This window comes from Anser cygnoides, chromosome 11 (genome assembly GCF_040182565.1).
Source record: "Anser cygnoides isolate HZ-2024a breed goose chromosome 11, Taihu_goose_T2T_genome, whole genome shotgun sequence".
Classification (NCBI taxonomy): Eukaryota; Metazoa; Chordata; class Aves; order Anseriformes; family Anatidae; genus Anser; species Anser cygnoides.
The window spans coordinates 996,811-1,011,881 of record NC_089883.1 but is presented as its reverse complement, the minus strand read 5'-3'; the positions used below and the strand labels follow the sequence as shown (position 1 = coordinate 1,011,881).

General features: G+C 48.5%; 1 protein-coding gene across 1 annotated transcript in view; it reads right to left on the bottom strand.

The window, feature by feature from the left end:
• The window catches only part of UACA (uveal autoantigen with coiled-coil domains and ankyrin repeats), a 30,434-nt gene extending 16,356 nt beyond the window's left edge, over nucleotides 1-14,078 (bottom strand). Inside the window, exons 1-3 of the mRNA XM_048046252.2 lie at nucleotides 13,948-14,078; nucleotides 2,275-2,408; nucleotides 619-707 (exon numbers count right to left, since the gene is read on the bottom strand). Of these exons, the coding sequence (XP_047902209.2) occupies nucleotides 619-707; nucleotides 2,275-2,408; nucleotides 13,948-14,052 (328 nt within the window). The 5' untranslated portion in view covers nucleotides 14,053-14,078. The remainder of the gene's footprint in view (nucleotides 1-618; nucleotides 708-2,274; nucleotides 2,409-13,947) is intronic.
• Between the last annotated feature and the right edge of the window lie 993 nt (nucleotides 14,079-15,071).

Sequence of the window (15,071 nt, the reverse complement as noted above, 5' to 3'; positions counted from 1 at the left end):
TTTGCTAAACAGTGGGTTTTATTTATTTTTTAAGAGAAACTGCAACCAAGAAATGGTGAGAAAGGGTATGAGTTTAAAAAAATAAATCTGTCATATGAAAGGAGGCTAGATTATTTCTGTAATGAAGCTGGAAACAAGAGAATATTCATTTACCAAGTTAAATTATGAGATGAACAATCTGAGGCAAAATTAGCAAAGATTTTAACTGCCTGTTTCACAACATCTTTGCATAAACTTTCATCTCACATATGCAAACCAAGAAGGTAGCAGAGAGGTGCTCTGAAGTTTTGAGTGCTCAATACAGGTGCGCAAACACCTGCCGTACCATTGAAGTCATATCCTCATTGCGCGCAGTACTTAACAACACTCAGTGAAACACGTTTGCTATTTAAATTAACACATTCATTTAAAAACAGTTCTCATACTGTTATTCTCAAGCAGATATAGCTTGGCTGAAATAGACCATACAGTTAAGTATGTTTGTTTTGTTTTGCCAACCACAGGAAACACTAAAGAAAGGAAAGAGATCTACCCTCCAGCTTAGCTTAACCCTAAACCAAAGTGGAAACTGAGCTGAGAACTTCTGCAAGTTGCACTTGAACATTTGATGAGGCATACCTGCAGCATCAGTGGCTATGATATCAACTCCGTGAATAAGGATGGTGTTCAAACAGTCTAGGTTTCCCTTTGACGCTACAACATGGAATCTAAACACAGAAAAACTTTAAGCACAACTGTTTCATACACAAAAATAGCGGTATTAACCAGGAAAGTCAAAGCAAATCATTGTATATTCAAAGAATTATACTGTACAAACTCAACTTAGTACAATGTCCAAATCCAGTTCTGCAAATTTCACTTTAAGGAACAATACAACTTTTCTGAGAAGTAGTCAATATTTACCTGGAATCATTCACTCAAGTAGAATACCAATACACTTGCCTTCCCCCCCCCCTTCAGGTTTGAGTATTTAAATGTATGCTCTTGCCAAAGTAAAGACTCTTTGTGAGAAATTGACATTTGAGCTATCTGGCATTCCGTGGTGGCTGGGGATGGGTGCAGCACCTCAAAAAAAGCACCTTTCAGAAAATAGCTATGATGAGAGGGGTCAAACCAAACATTTTCAGAAGCACTGTAATCCAGATGGCTATTGAGCTTTTAAGTAACGAAGTAAAAAGGAAAGTTCATCTTCCTTGTACCCGTCATTGCAATCTTTACCTGTCAGTACTCAGAGTCACTCTTAACTTCAAGAAACAGACAAACGTAACACCAAGCTTTGAAACATTTATTTTATGCCAAGCTATCTCTGGATTTAGAAGAGACAAGAATAGATCCCCAGTGCTGAAAATGCAAATAAGCTAAGTCGTCAGCAGTTTGCAAGACATATGCCACCCTGCCAAGTATTCCTATGTGTGTCATTTCAAAATAACTGTCAGAATATTAAACATTTTAGCAGCAAAGATGAGACGAAAGGCAGGTCAGAAGTCAATAGCTTGAGTCTGCTTTACAAAAGCATTAAGGGTAACTAATGTAATATGTTCTAAAGAACCAGGAGCTTGGGAAGGTGAAATTTAGCCTGCCACACAACTCTCATTACATCTGGTAGTTCTAATAACACTTCATTCAAAGCATTTGAATACTACTACAGATCATGGCTGAGTTCATCATCTAGTATATTTATTTATCTTTACTCTTGACTGTGCTTATTTTAGATATTAATCAAGCTAGTCTGTTAAAGAACACTGCCTACAGTAGCCTTCTTGAATTGAGTTTTAATTGCTCTAAAAATATCAACTACAGATTGGCTAAACTTTGTATTTCAGAATGCTTCAAATAAAGTAGGAGTGCTTGGCGATATTTCTTTCTATTAATTGGGGGCAATCCCTGTTGATTTGCATGAGTAAGTCATCTATGCAGAAAAAGATCAGGAATTTAACCATACACCTCTGCCAAAGATGACTAGATTACATACGTCAAGTTCATCTTCACTGCTAGACCTTTGTATTCCTAGGATCAAACCCCAGTTCAGATTTCTGTTCAAAAAGGCTTCCTTTTCTCCATTCTCCACTTCAGCATAGGAGCTATGTAATTTCCTTTGTTCAATTCCTGATTAAAAGCTTATGCAAGACTAGCCTAGATGAGACTTGAATCTACTAGTGTGTGTCACATACATTTATATACTTAATAGTTTTCACAGCAGCAGCAAGCCCTGGGAATTGAGCTACTCCCACTAGCTTCTCCACCACCACCACTGCAGAACTGGAAGTTACTTACGCAGACCTCCCTTCGACATCCAGCTTAGTGGGACAGACTCCTTTTTTGGCAAGGATTGATGAAACCTTTTCCACATCGCCCCTTTCAGCTGCTTTCATTAACCTGTCATCATACTTGTTCCAGTCTGTATTCAGCTGTGTAAAAGAGAATTAGAAAAGCAGGTCAGCTTGTGGCACAGCATCGATCTGCTAAAGGAACAGCAATAGGAGTCTGAATCTCATATTATCAGTGGGGATGGGGAGGGAATAAGAAAAGATATCTTTGTTTATGTATCAGGTTGTGCTTCTTAAGACCTTTAGTTATTTACAGACAGTAATACTGCAGCATCTCCATCAGGCTGTTAGCACACTGCTCCGAGCCAGCCTGGTTAAGTCACTGGGACCCTTAAAGGAGAACACTGGGGGATAAAACCACTTTGCTTTTCCTCATCCTGCTCGGTTCCATCTAACAGGTCTAAAACTAATGTCACACACAGTAGCTCCTTATACATTTAAAGCAATCTCAAAGTTTTCAGTTGTTCATATTAAGCAGCTTTTAGACGCTTCCTTCCATCCTGTTTTATCTGCTGATAGCCGTCAGCTGCTTGCCCTGCGAGGCCCTGCACAGGCCAGCTACCTTTTCGCCGCATCTCTGCTTTCCCTTCTCTCCTCGCGGATGCTGCTGTTGCGCACCCTCTGGGGAAGACGCGTCGCTTCTCTTGTGCCACCAAAGCAATTAACTCCGCTGCCTAATGGAAAACTGGAAGGATTTCTTGTTCGTCTTTACTGCCAGTCATTTAAGTTGTGAGTCAAATAAAGCAGCCAACTGTTCCATTTCTGTATAGCTAACACCTGTCTGTGTCTCAGAACTCACAGGTCAATAAACAAGATGCACCACAGAGGAACAGATAAGCCAGGAACTGCAACAGAGCCAGAAATCCTACTGCTAACAGCTTCCAATCTAAGTAACCATCTTCAGCGTAAGCTTCTCAGAATTCACAAAAAATGATTTCATAAGGAAGTGGGCAGATAAAACACAGCTGCTACGATTTTTCCCCCCTCTGTCAACCCTTATATAGTAAAGGTAGCATAGAGAACAACAGACGAGCGTAAACTTTGTGGGACACTTGAATAGAACAACAATTACGACACATAATCAACAGCAGACTTCAGCTTTCACGAATTCAGCAACACGCAAAGCACGCACTAAGTTTAGCCCTCTCTCCACCAAGTTCACATTTACCAAAACCTGCACTGGGCAAAGGCGAGCGCTGAGCGCTGCCCGCGGGCAACATCCGTGCCCACTGACGCAGGCACAGAAGTGCCCTCGCTGGTGCAACTCACTGCATTTGCCCGTTCTTAAAAATCAGATCTCAGCTAGCTCCGCTGTGTCCCAAACAGCTCCCCGGCTTTAACACCAAACAGACGCACCAAAAACACGCAAGCGGGCTGAGCGTTCTCTGCCTCCTCTGGGTCGTTCGGAGCCGCAGCTTAGCTCAGCATGTGATGTTCCAGCGACGAACGCCCAGGGGGCTGTGCACGAGAAATTCAAAGTGTACAGCTTCAAACTGCCTGCAATTCCCCAAGCTATGCAGCGCGCAAAGGAAGTACCAGTCAGTTATAAATAACCACCACGCAAACCCAGACATCTGTCACCCCCCCGCTTATTCCTTGTTTACTTCAAGTTTGGAATTCCAGGCCCCAGGCTAGGATCTGCCCCGCAGCGCTGCGCTGGGGCTGCCCCGTACCAAACCAACCCCTCCGATTGCTTTGCGCTGCTCGGGAAAGTCTGTGACAAGCCTCACAGCCAAGCTGGATGCTGAGGACTCAGCTTTGAAAAAGCTTTTGATAGAAGAAAAAGGGACAGAACCACCCTCTCCTTACAACTGCCTTATTAGCAAAAATCAGGATTTTTCAAGGTTTAATGTCACAGAATCTGGAAGATCCACAGCAGGGAGAGCCAGTGCCAGTTGTCCAGGCCTCTCCCCTTGCATCTAACCCACGTTCACTAGGTAAAGGAGAAAATAGAGATAAAGAACCAAAAAAAAAAAAACCACGGCCACTGCTCTGCATCTGTGGAACGGCCTGTATGATGGAGCTGTAACTGCAGTTATCTTTGTTTCCCGTACTGCAATCACGTTTATGTTCCGAGAAATCATGAAGTCTCAGCAATAATTTATTCGGTACAATACTTGCTAAGTGACATGAAGTAATAAAGATAGACAGCTGCTGAAGTCACGCCCTGGTGTTTCCTCACCAAAGTGCGCGGTACCGATTGCCAATCGATTCAAACATCCATTAGTTTAAAAGCCAAGCCAGCCTGGCGTAACAAAGTCACCACAGCGGTGACACTGCTGGTCACGGTGAAAGCTGCAGGCACTGCCAGGGTGGAGAACAGTTGTCCTCGGAGGCCTGGCAAGTTTTCCTCTATAAGCTACTTTATTATCCAAGTTATGTGTTTTATTTAAATACCTTAAACTATACATACGTAGCATCAAGCCGAGTCGCCTATAAATTCAAGCATAGCATATTTCACATCCTTAGAGGAAAGCAATGATGCCTTGCATGTCTGCAGCTGGGTTTAGATTTCTGAGTTGCAGACTTACAGCTCATGCCACTAGCACAAGGTCACTCGGATGTATACACGACCCCTTACCATACATTCTTTCTTCCCATTTAATGAGTCTTCTGATTAACCAGACTTTTAATTACTATCATCTCAGTAAAAATACTTTTTCTTTCATTATAACATTTAAATAACATCATAGGATACTGACAAAGTCAAATAGTACCAGCTGGGCATTTTATATTTCAGGAAATTTCCCCGCAGTTAGCGTTGTTAAAGACATAACTCATTAATTAAAAAGGAACGGCTACAAAATTCAGGCTTCTGCATTTCTGCAGCTGTAAACCACAGCCAACGATATGAAATCTAAGAAACCTACCGTGTCTTTAGCTGCACAAGAAAACCAACAAGTCATCATAGACCTCGCGGCTCCTTGCTGCCAAAAGCAACCGATTTATCTCGCATCGAGTTACAAACCGCCGCAGCTCAAAGCAGCGAGCCAGGCGGCTTCCCACTTTCAGGAACGGATTCTCTCCGCCGCCCCGAGCTCATTTTGTTCCGTCATCCTTCTCTTAGCTTGGATCCCCCAGCATGTTTTCTCCGTCTTCAGGATCCTCCTCAGCCTTCATCCCTCAGGAGGACGCGGGTCCCGCCGCCTGCCAGCAAGCCCGCAGCGCTCCACCGGCCGCCCGGCTCACCAGTAAATACTGCCCGGCTCCGGAATATCTTGTAAGCGATACGTAGACAGTCTCATCAGCCCAGATCTATTTTCTGATAATCCACTACTTGATAGCCGGGTGATAGAAAGCAATCGCTATTAATACATTCTCCGCGTGCTCGTGCCGTGAGTAATGCGTTTTGGGCTCAACGTTAACAAACGAGACAAGCACGCACGAAGCTCACTACTGTGTTATGCTTGCAGACACACAAAAACTCACTTTAAAATAACAAACATGTTAGTCAAATTAACCGGCAACTGACATCAAGGAAGGCCATACTTATCCCCACTAATAACACAGAAGGACTGAAATACTAGCAGGAGTAATTTTTTCCCATTCCACCACAAAGCCAAAACCAGACCCACGATCAGACTTCAGACAGTTACAACTGCAGAGCAGATGGAATGCGTGATCCTATTTTGACAGAAATGTAACCCATTTTAAATTAGAAAACACACATGCCTGTGCTTTAAAGAAAATCTCCTTTTACAGCGATGGAACCATTCTGAACAGGACCTGGTTTCGGCTTACTGCTGCTGCCAGCCTGTCTCCCGACTTGTTAAACGAGAAGAGTCACAGAGGCTGTCAAAACATTGAATAGACGGCATAATGATTAACAGCGGGGAAGATGCAGAGTCTCCTTTCACAAGTTTTAAATTTAAAAGGAGATCTCCCAAGTGCCGTTTTTAGAGGACTAGGTCAACATTACAAGCGACGCACTGTTCAGTCTGCAGGAGACAAACACGGTGCATAGCAATAAAAACCGCACGCGCACACACACCCTGTAGGACACTTGAAAGACTGCAAGCAACTTAAAATAAATGACTCCTCTGAGAAAAGCTGTTACAGGTAAGTCACGTCTATTCATATTTGCAAAAATTCACCCCCTCCCAGCAATTTTTAAGCTATTCCATGTTATTTGCTGTGAGCAACAGCCCTTTGCCTTATCGCTCTGACGTGTTTCAAGAGAGCATCCCAAGACTTCTCCGCAATTAGTGTCTGTGTGACAGAAGTGCTCCAAAACCATTCAGTGACCATCACAACGACCACGTCCTCTCACAAGTTGTCTTCTGACCAGAACCAAGTCTGTCTCCTCGCCTAAAAGTGGCATCTTGGGGAAAAAAAATACACACACTTTACAACTGACAGCAATAGCAAAAAAAAATAAAAAATCTGAAATCAGAGTTTGGTGAGAAACCACGCAGGGGCCTGTGCCTCCCAGGCGAACGTGCTTGTTGCAGGCGTACCCAAGCCAAAGGTTTCTCTGTCTGCCTGCAGACATTCCTGGTGACCTGAGGGCCGTGCCCATCCTGTGGCCCCGTGATGCTGAAGATCATCCCACCAGGGCCTCGTCCACGCCACCCGGGATTGCTGAAGCACATCCTGCTCCGGGGAAGCGCCGCTCGCTTCCACCACGCCACCAGCACCGAGCGGGCCCAGCAAACAGCCCGGCTCCGGACCCGCGCCGACAGGATTCTTATCCAGGGCACCTCCAACTCAGCGAGCTTGAAGGGCAGAAAATAATGAAAATCCAAGTGTGAGGTCAGAGACCACAAAACCACCACACTTAACGCTTTTAGCTTTCTTGAAGAATTTTACTGAGCAGGGACTGATTCTCAAAACAGTCGCGAGTTTTGCTTCTTCGCTCGTCTTTTATCAATGGCAGTTTGACACAGGAATTTTTTGCTTTTCATTCCTGAAGAGCTTATATAGCAAACAAGCATCTATTACAGTGACAATGCTGCTAATCGTAAAGAAAGACTAAGTCACCTCCGACCAGTTAACGAGCACTCACGTTGCGCCCTGTCAGTGTAACCCACGTGTGGTAAGGCAGACCTGGTTTTGCCCCACGAGACACCGGCAGCGCAGGGCTCCAGAGGTGCTGAGCTGCCCCAGCGCACCACCGGGGCCTAGCTAAGGGCGGTGCTGCCGCTGCACACCTGCTCTTCCCAAGCTCCAAGAGCCTGCCAGGAATCCTTCCCACCCCAGGTCCCTGAAGACAAGCCCCACCTGGCTGGGCTCGGCAGCATTTCTTCCTACCGGCTTCTGTCTGCTGTGCCCTCGGTTTGAGGCCTTCACATTGACCCGACTCGTTAGGCGGCAGCACGCACTGTGCATCACGCACCGGCAGGCTGGGGAAGAGAGCGAGCACAGAACTTTTCCACAAGCTCCCCCAGCTTTCAGTCAGTGATTCAGGCTTCCTGGGCTAGATTCTCCGTGCCTCGTAACTCCCAATTAATTTCTCTATTACTATCCTGTTTTTCCTCAAGTCCAAATCAGCTTTCAGCATCCTCAACAGCCTTTGGTAAGGAACTGCACGACTTCACTGCGTGCTGCATGAACACCCACCGTTCCCTCCGAACCCCGAGCCCCTTATCTCACGGGGCATTCAGCAGCCACTTTCCCTCTCCGCAGCCCCTGTCCCGCAGGCCCTGGACCATCCCACAGCACCACCCCGCACAGCACAGTGCAAAGCCCCAGCCCGGACATCGCCTGTCCATTATTTACTAAACAGAGCATGAGGCACAGCGCAGAGCCAAAGTCTGTGAGGCCGTAAGACCGTGGCCTTCAGAAACAAGCCCGTCATTACAATTAAGCATTTAAAGATGAGAAAGCAGCGAGAGCCTGAACAACAGCCGCTAGAGGGACTTGTGCCCGGGCACGCCAGGTTCGGTCTGTGCGAAGCCAGGCCGTCCCGTGCTACCGAGGGCAATGGAAATGGCACGCGGCTGCTGGCAATGAAAACCACGGGGTACTACCAGCAGTGATGGGCTAAAATACATATATTTGTACACCGTTGTCAACCAGCAAAGTTAATATTTAAGATCTGTTAATTGTAATAGAATCTATATTTATCGTTAAATAAACAGCAGAATAATTAGCAAATACGAGCTTGCTGCTACTGGACATCTCCCTCTTAAGCAAAAAAAAAAAATAAAAAAATAGCAGGAAGAGGCCCTGAAGCACGCTATTACTTCACCCACTGTCACCCAAGCGACCCCACCGAGGAGGAATCTGGAGCAAAGAAATTGCTTCATTAGTGATCCTGATGCACGAGAGGAAAGAGCAATACTGGGCTATGGGAACCAACAGGACAGACGAGTGAAGATGCCAACGCTGTGAGCTGCGGTCCAGAACAGACACTAACCCCTGCTGGAAAGTGAGGCAGATGCAATACTGCCATCTTCCATTTGTGCATAACACAACATTACAGTCTTACCACAAAGCTAACAAATGCACGACAAGTTAACTGGCTGCTGAGACAGCAGTACTGCCCAAGAAACTTCCACCTGAAATGGGAATTGCTCATCCTGAGTCTCCTCTGCCTACGGAGCTGCACAAACAGACTACATAAACGCACAGCTCATTTAAATAGAGCACGCAGACTCCCCAGCAGCCACCTAACCCGCTTCCCAAATACCAGCTGTAATTCACAGCCCTTCTTAAACCTTTCAGCCTGAAAGCTGACATAAACCTATGAAAGCGAACACAGCTCCTCGTCACCACCGAGCTAGGCAGATAATCCTATTAACGAAAAAAAAAAGGGGGGGGGCACATCCTCCTCTAATGCCATTAGTGCTTGACTTAAGCACATAACACACCAAGGAGCGAAGAGCTCTGGCAAAACACGGCCACCGCTATTTACAGCCAATGGTCACACGTACACGAATGTTTCTATAAGCTCCCTAGAGAAAATACAGAGATCATGCTTTTATATGAATGGTTATAAAACTGAAACTGCAATTTTTGATGTCTTTGAAGACTGTTTAGAAAGAGTAATTACTGAAAAAGAAAAGTCTAAGAATGATCAGTTTTAGGGCCCTCTGTCGTGAGATAATCACTTCTCCAGTTTAGGCTTTAAGCAGTTTTCCTGCTGGGAAAGGAAGGCGCCCACTGATAAAGGAGAGTTACTCGGAAAATGCACACGCGTCACAGAGCACAGAGGAGAGAAGAGCAGGCGCAGCACGTCTACCAGCTCACACACTTCGTTTTCCTGCTCATTTTACAGAGGTCAGAGTACATTTGTGATTAAAATTAACATTTAAACAGACACACCCTGTGATTTCACATGGCACAAAAGGACTATTGCCTTTGAAGTAATTTGATTTATTTGAAAACCACAGAGCCTAAAAATAGTTTTAATAGCCTAACCTACTCCTCTGCCTTTGACAGGGACGTTCACCAGGTGTAGCTCCCCCCTGCAGCACAGATGCACGTCCGCTACCACCACCCGTCTCGCAGGCTTTGGCTTCGCTGCAGCCTCCCAGAAAAAGCTGCAGACACAAGGTTTGGGAACAGATTAGTTCAAATGGAAAACACGGCACTTCATATTTTATAAGCATATCTTGCTTATCAGCATGTGTGTTTTCATATAAAAGCGTTCTGGAGTTTAAGACTGCAGGAGTAAGATGTGCTGTTTAGTCTGCATGAGGGAAGGAACAGACCCAGCCTGAACACGGAGCTCTTGTTTCACCCAGCAGGTTCCCACACGCAGCACGTTATGTTATCACCTCATTTACTGCAATTTCTCCATCTACGGAAAAATTATTTAATGCTACAAAGTGGGTGAGGCTTAGTCTAAATAGTGATCGAACCCAGCAGCATTCCCAGTACCGCTTCGTTTGCACGCTTCTCTCAAAATGCTCATGTCGAGAACTTTTATTAACAGCCGTGCTGTTGCATGGCTTGTTTAAATATAACTGCATCCTGTAATTAATATAACGAAGTCACCTAACAAAGCAGCTTAAAGGAAAACAAATAGCAACTATCTAAGACCTTAATGTAAACATTTTACCCAATTCTGAAGGCATTTTCGTTCCTACAAGTTAGCATATCCCAGGTATTAAGCGATTATTTGAACCTACTTCTAGCTAGACATGCAACACGTCAAATAGTCCTCTCAAAAACGCCGTAAGGGCCCTAAAGCTGTGCCAGGTACTAGGTCCCTCTCACAGGGAGCGACATGTACCTAACAGCAGAACCACCTTCTCTCATTTCCATGAGTCTTCTGCAGCAGGGGGAAAAACCACCGGCATCGAGCACAGCAGCACGCGAGCTGCAGTGGAAGCATCAAAGGACTCTGCACGCAGCTCCAGAAGGATGCTAAGTCTGCTAAAATAACAGTAAAATAAATATATTATTTTTTTTTTATAATGCAACTTCCTGGTGTCTCTTTGCCCAGGACACATAACCTAACATAACTTTGTCAATAAGACACCCTCAGCCTCTCAGCCCCGAGACACAGACCAGCTCGGGCACTGCTAAAAGCGACCAGAACAAGCCAGGGGCTCGGCAGCTGCATCTTACAACAGTCTGGTAAGAGCAACTCACAGCACAACCGGGCCCTGCCTTCTGTGCTTACATCCAGGAGCGCTGCTCCCCCGGGGCCAAGGAGGGCATCACAGCTGCCCCCAAAAAGGGGACGGGAGCCGGGGAGCCCTGGTGGCCGGGGAGCAGGAGGCTGGGGAGGAGGCTCGTCCCTTCCGAAACAGCAGAGGCCGGGTCAGAGGCCAGCTGGGCAGTGCCTCACACAGCCCTCCTCAGGACTCGCGGCAAAGCCCTGGTTTGGGAGCACAATCCCACCTGTAGCAAAGCATCAGAGAACACCAGGACAATGAAACGCGACGGGACTGCACATTCGTCCCGCAGGGAAGCGGCCTCCAGCACGGACACGTGGAGAAGGGAAACACCACGTCAGTGACTCGACCCTGTTGGGTCACCACCCGCTGATGGCAGGATGGGATGGTACCGGTCAATCAGGTGCCAGCCTGCTAAAAATTATCAATATTTAAATGCCACCGATGAAGTACTGCATAAGCTCTATCTGAGCAGCAGGTCAGATGAACTTGAAATGGATTCATCAAAAGATGACCTCGGCCCTGTTTGCAGAGTTATTTCTGCGAGTCAGCTAAGGACATTCACGCAGGATCTCCCTGAACCTCCAATTTTTAGATTTTCTTTTTAATTGCTACATTCCAAAGTGATAAAGCACTGACAAACACTCCTTTCTAAAGCAGCCTGAAAATTACAACGCACCTGCACGCAGGCTGCAGCACACAGCTTTTGCTGAACCACAAATTGCCGTTCCTCCCCCTCCTCGTGTTTCTCCACACCGACCGCAAACATCACAGAGGCGAGCACATGGCTCTATTTAACTAAATGCAAATGAAGCACAAAGTTTTTCCAAGGAATGCACACGTTAGCACGAGCCTTAATAAAGCTTCCCGGAACCCAAACATCCCCTAAAGAATAACCACATTCAGCCTAGGATTTGACATTTGAATATTACAGTGCTGTTGATTCTTGGCGGCGTTGCCCGAGGACGGCATTGTAAAGCCGTGCGAGGCTGCACACGGAGGTCAGGGAAGCAGGCGAGCAGGGATGAGTAACTTCGCTCCGGCCAGCAGCGGCCACGCTGGAAAAATTCTGCTGACCGGCCCCAGCACCGCGATCAGCGTGGCTGGCGAGAGCTGCTCCGTCTGTGCACGGGGCAGAGCGGCGACACAAAGCCAGAGTCTTGTTCGTTTTCAAGTCAGCGTGTGCTGCCGTCAGCAGCAGCCACCTTTATTTCAGGTAACAAGTTGAACAGAGAAATCATCATCTTGGCTTGGGTTAAAACCAGGTCCTTTAACACCTCGATTTTTCCCTTCACTCCTCCAGTTATTAGTGCGCATTCCACAGCACCTTGGTGCTGCAAGCTGCTGTTAACGAAGTTTTTCTGCTGTACTCACAGAGCGCTGGCGGTCAGTTAGGAACGGAGGTGAGCTGCAGTTCCACCCCAGAAGCGCCCAGAGGAGGGCAGGCGGTGGGACCTCACCCCCTCGGGGGCAGAGCGGGGCTCGCTGCGGGCTCAGCCGAGCAGGGGCAAGCGGGGTGCCAGCCCTGACACGGAGGACGTCACCCATTTACTTGGCAGCTCCAGGGGCACCAAGGCGCTGACACAAACAAGTCCAGCTGTCGGTAACTGCACGAGCTGGTCAGATGTTAATTCACCCATCAGACATCGTCACAGCAGGCAAGCGCTCAGATGCCCACCTTGCTTTTTTCCAAAACAGCTTCCACTAATTACACACTACCTTCAGCTTTTTATGGATATATTTAAAAAAATAAATAAATAAATCACTTCTCCTGAAGGAGAAAGGACTGACAGGAGTTTCTGCGCGGTTTTACACCTGCTCGTTCTCACCACGTGCAGAGCCCCACGCAGCACTGCTGCTACCCGAGGCACATCCCCGGCACCCATCTCACGCCGTGCCCGAGCGCAGCGCTCCCATGGGAGCTGCTCGTGGTGCGGTTTCAGCTCCGCAGCCGCCCGCCCTCCCCAGGCGGCCCAAAAGCCCCTTCCCCAGGGCCAGAAAGGCTGTAAACCCCACGTCAGTCAGGCAGTGCGCCTCAAACCTAGCAGAACCCCTTCGTGGCTATTTCCTAAGTGAATTTAAAAAACTTTAACGAAAGAAGTAGGCAACCCCTCCTCCACAGAGCCCAGCGACGAGAACTCACCAGGGAAAGCTGAGTGGCGAAGGCGTGGGGCAGCAGGAGCTTCCTCGAACAATAACTACGTCCTTCGCCAAGCGCCTTCCCCGGGAGACCTCAAGCAGAGGCAGTCTGCAGGCATTTCTGGTGTGCTCCTCGCACATGCAGCTACAGACAGAACCCCTAAGCGCAGTGGAAGAACACGTCCCCAAACACAACCTAGCTCACACACACACGTACAACATTGTCGCTTCCCTTGGAAGCTCAGGACGATTCGCAGCACACGCTGCTTCTTCGGTCACCCCAGCGCAATCGAGTACACCAGCTGATTTATCCTGTCAGTGCTGGCGAACGTGGCATCACCCCTGACCACGAGCAAGGACCGTGCCCTCAGGCCTTCGCGGGCTTTGTATGGGATCTGCCATAAAGCTCCCGGCCCACAATGCTGCCAGCGACAAGCGGCACCTGTCTCACCACGCGGAGCACTGAAGGTGCTGAGCAGGCTGCTCAGATTACTCCCCAGGCACCACCAGCCGGCTGGAGTTGGCACAACCAGGTAGCTCCTTTTCCAAACCTCCCAGCCTGGGTAATGGTGGGACCGGCAATCACTCTCCGCTGCTTTTTACGGCTTTCCTCCATCGCAAGACAGGTAGTAAAGCCTTTCCCAAAAGCTCACCGTCAGAAAACCGGAGGGCACGTAATTGTTACCTTAACCTGGAAGAAAGCGTTCAGAAGCATGATGAAGGGATTAAGTTTCTCTCCGCTCCCCAGGAAACAGCCCTGGGTGGGGACAAAGCAGAGGGATGAAGTTCCCAAAACGCCTAACTCTTTCCCCAGAAGTTTCCATCCACCCAGCGCCCCTCGGCAGCGCTCCCACACCCGCCCCCCGGACCAGCAGCAGGGCCGGGGTCTATCCACGCGCCCCCTCCAGCCTCACCATCCACACCCGCACACGGGGCAGAATTATTTTCCCATTTTGAGTAGCTGGCGGAGCGGTTGTGCAACCGAAATATGTCACGACTAGATAAGCAAAGTACATCATGGGTACAGAATGCAGCTCCTCAAGGACCTCAGCGAAAGCAGCTTCCCCTCGCGCATTTTGGGATAATTTCAGATCTTAGAGGCGCTGACTGACCAAACCCACTGCTAACGGCAGGCCTGCCGAGCCCTCACCCGCGACGTGAAACATCTCAACACCTATTCGAGGCAGATGCTGGATCGCCTCCGCAGGGTCTGCTGCCATCTAATCACCGCGGGCTTACTCTGACCTAACCACCGGTCCTGAAGCACCGGGCGACTAACGAGCAGCAGGAACCAGGAACCCACACACCCCGAATTATCGTAACAGACTTCTGAATCACCCCGCGGCGCTCAGCACGGCGAGGCGAGGCGCCCGGACGCGGAGCTGTCGGGGGAGCCGCCGCCAGGTCACCCCCGAGCACCCCCACGTCTCCAAGCGGGCCGGTACTGCCGAGCCCTGCTGCCAGCTCTGAGACAAATGTGCAGCAGCAGCGTTTCAGGGACGGGCAGCACCTTGAGGGAGAAGGGGCAGAAGCCAGCACGTCACAGCAGCCCAGCCCTTACGCTACGTCCCCGGCCAGCGCGGGGCTGGGGACCGGGCCCAGGCAGCAACAACCGGGGGTCCCGGTACCCCGGGGGGTCCCGGTGGGTGAAGGACCACGACGCAGGCACCCCACCGCTGAGGTCACCTGCGGGGCTGAGCGAAGGAAAAGCAGAGCCACGAGGCTGCCCGACCCCAGCCTGGGTCTGGGGAGGCGCAGACGCACGGAGGGCGCAAGGGACAGCGTGGGGGGGTAGGGGCTGAGGGTGCCCTGCCCCTGCCCCAGGCATCGCCTTCCGGGAGGGCAAGGCTGGGGGAGGCGAAATAAAATAAAATTAAATGGGGGAAAATAAATAAAATAGGGGAAAGTAAAATGAAATAATACGAGGGGGAAATGGGAATCATACGGGGGGGGGAAATGGGAATCATACGGGGGGGGAAAATGGGAAATAATACACGGGGGAAAATGAAATAAAATGGGGAAAATGAAATAAAATCGC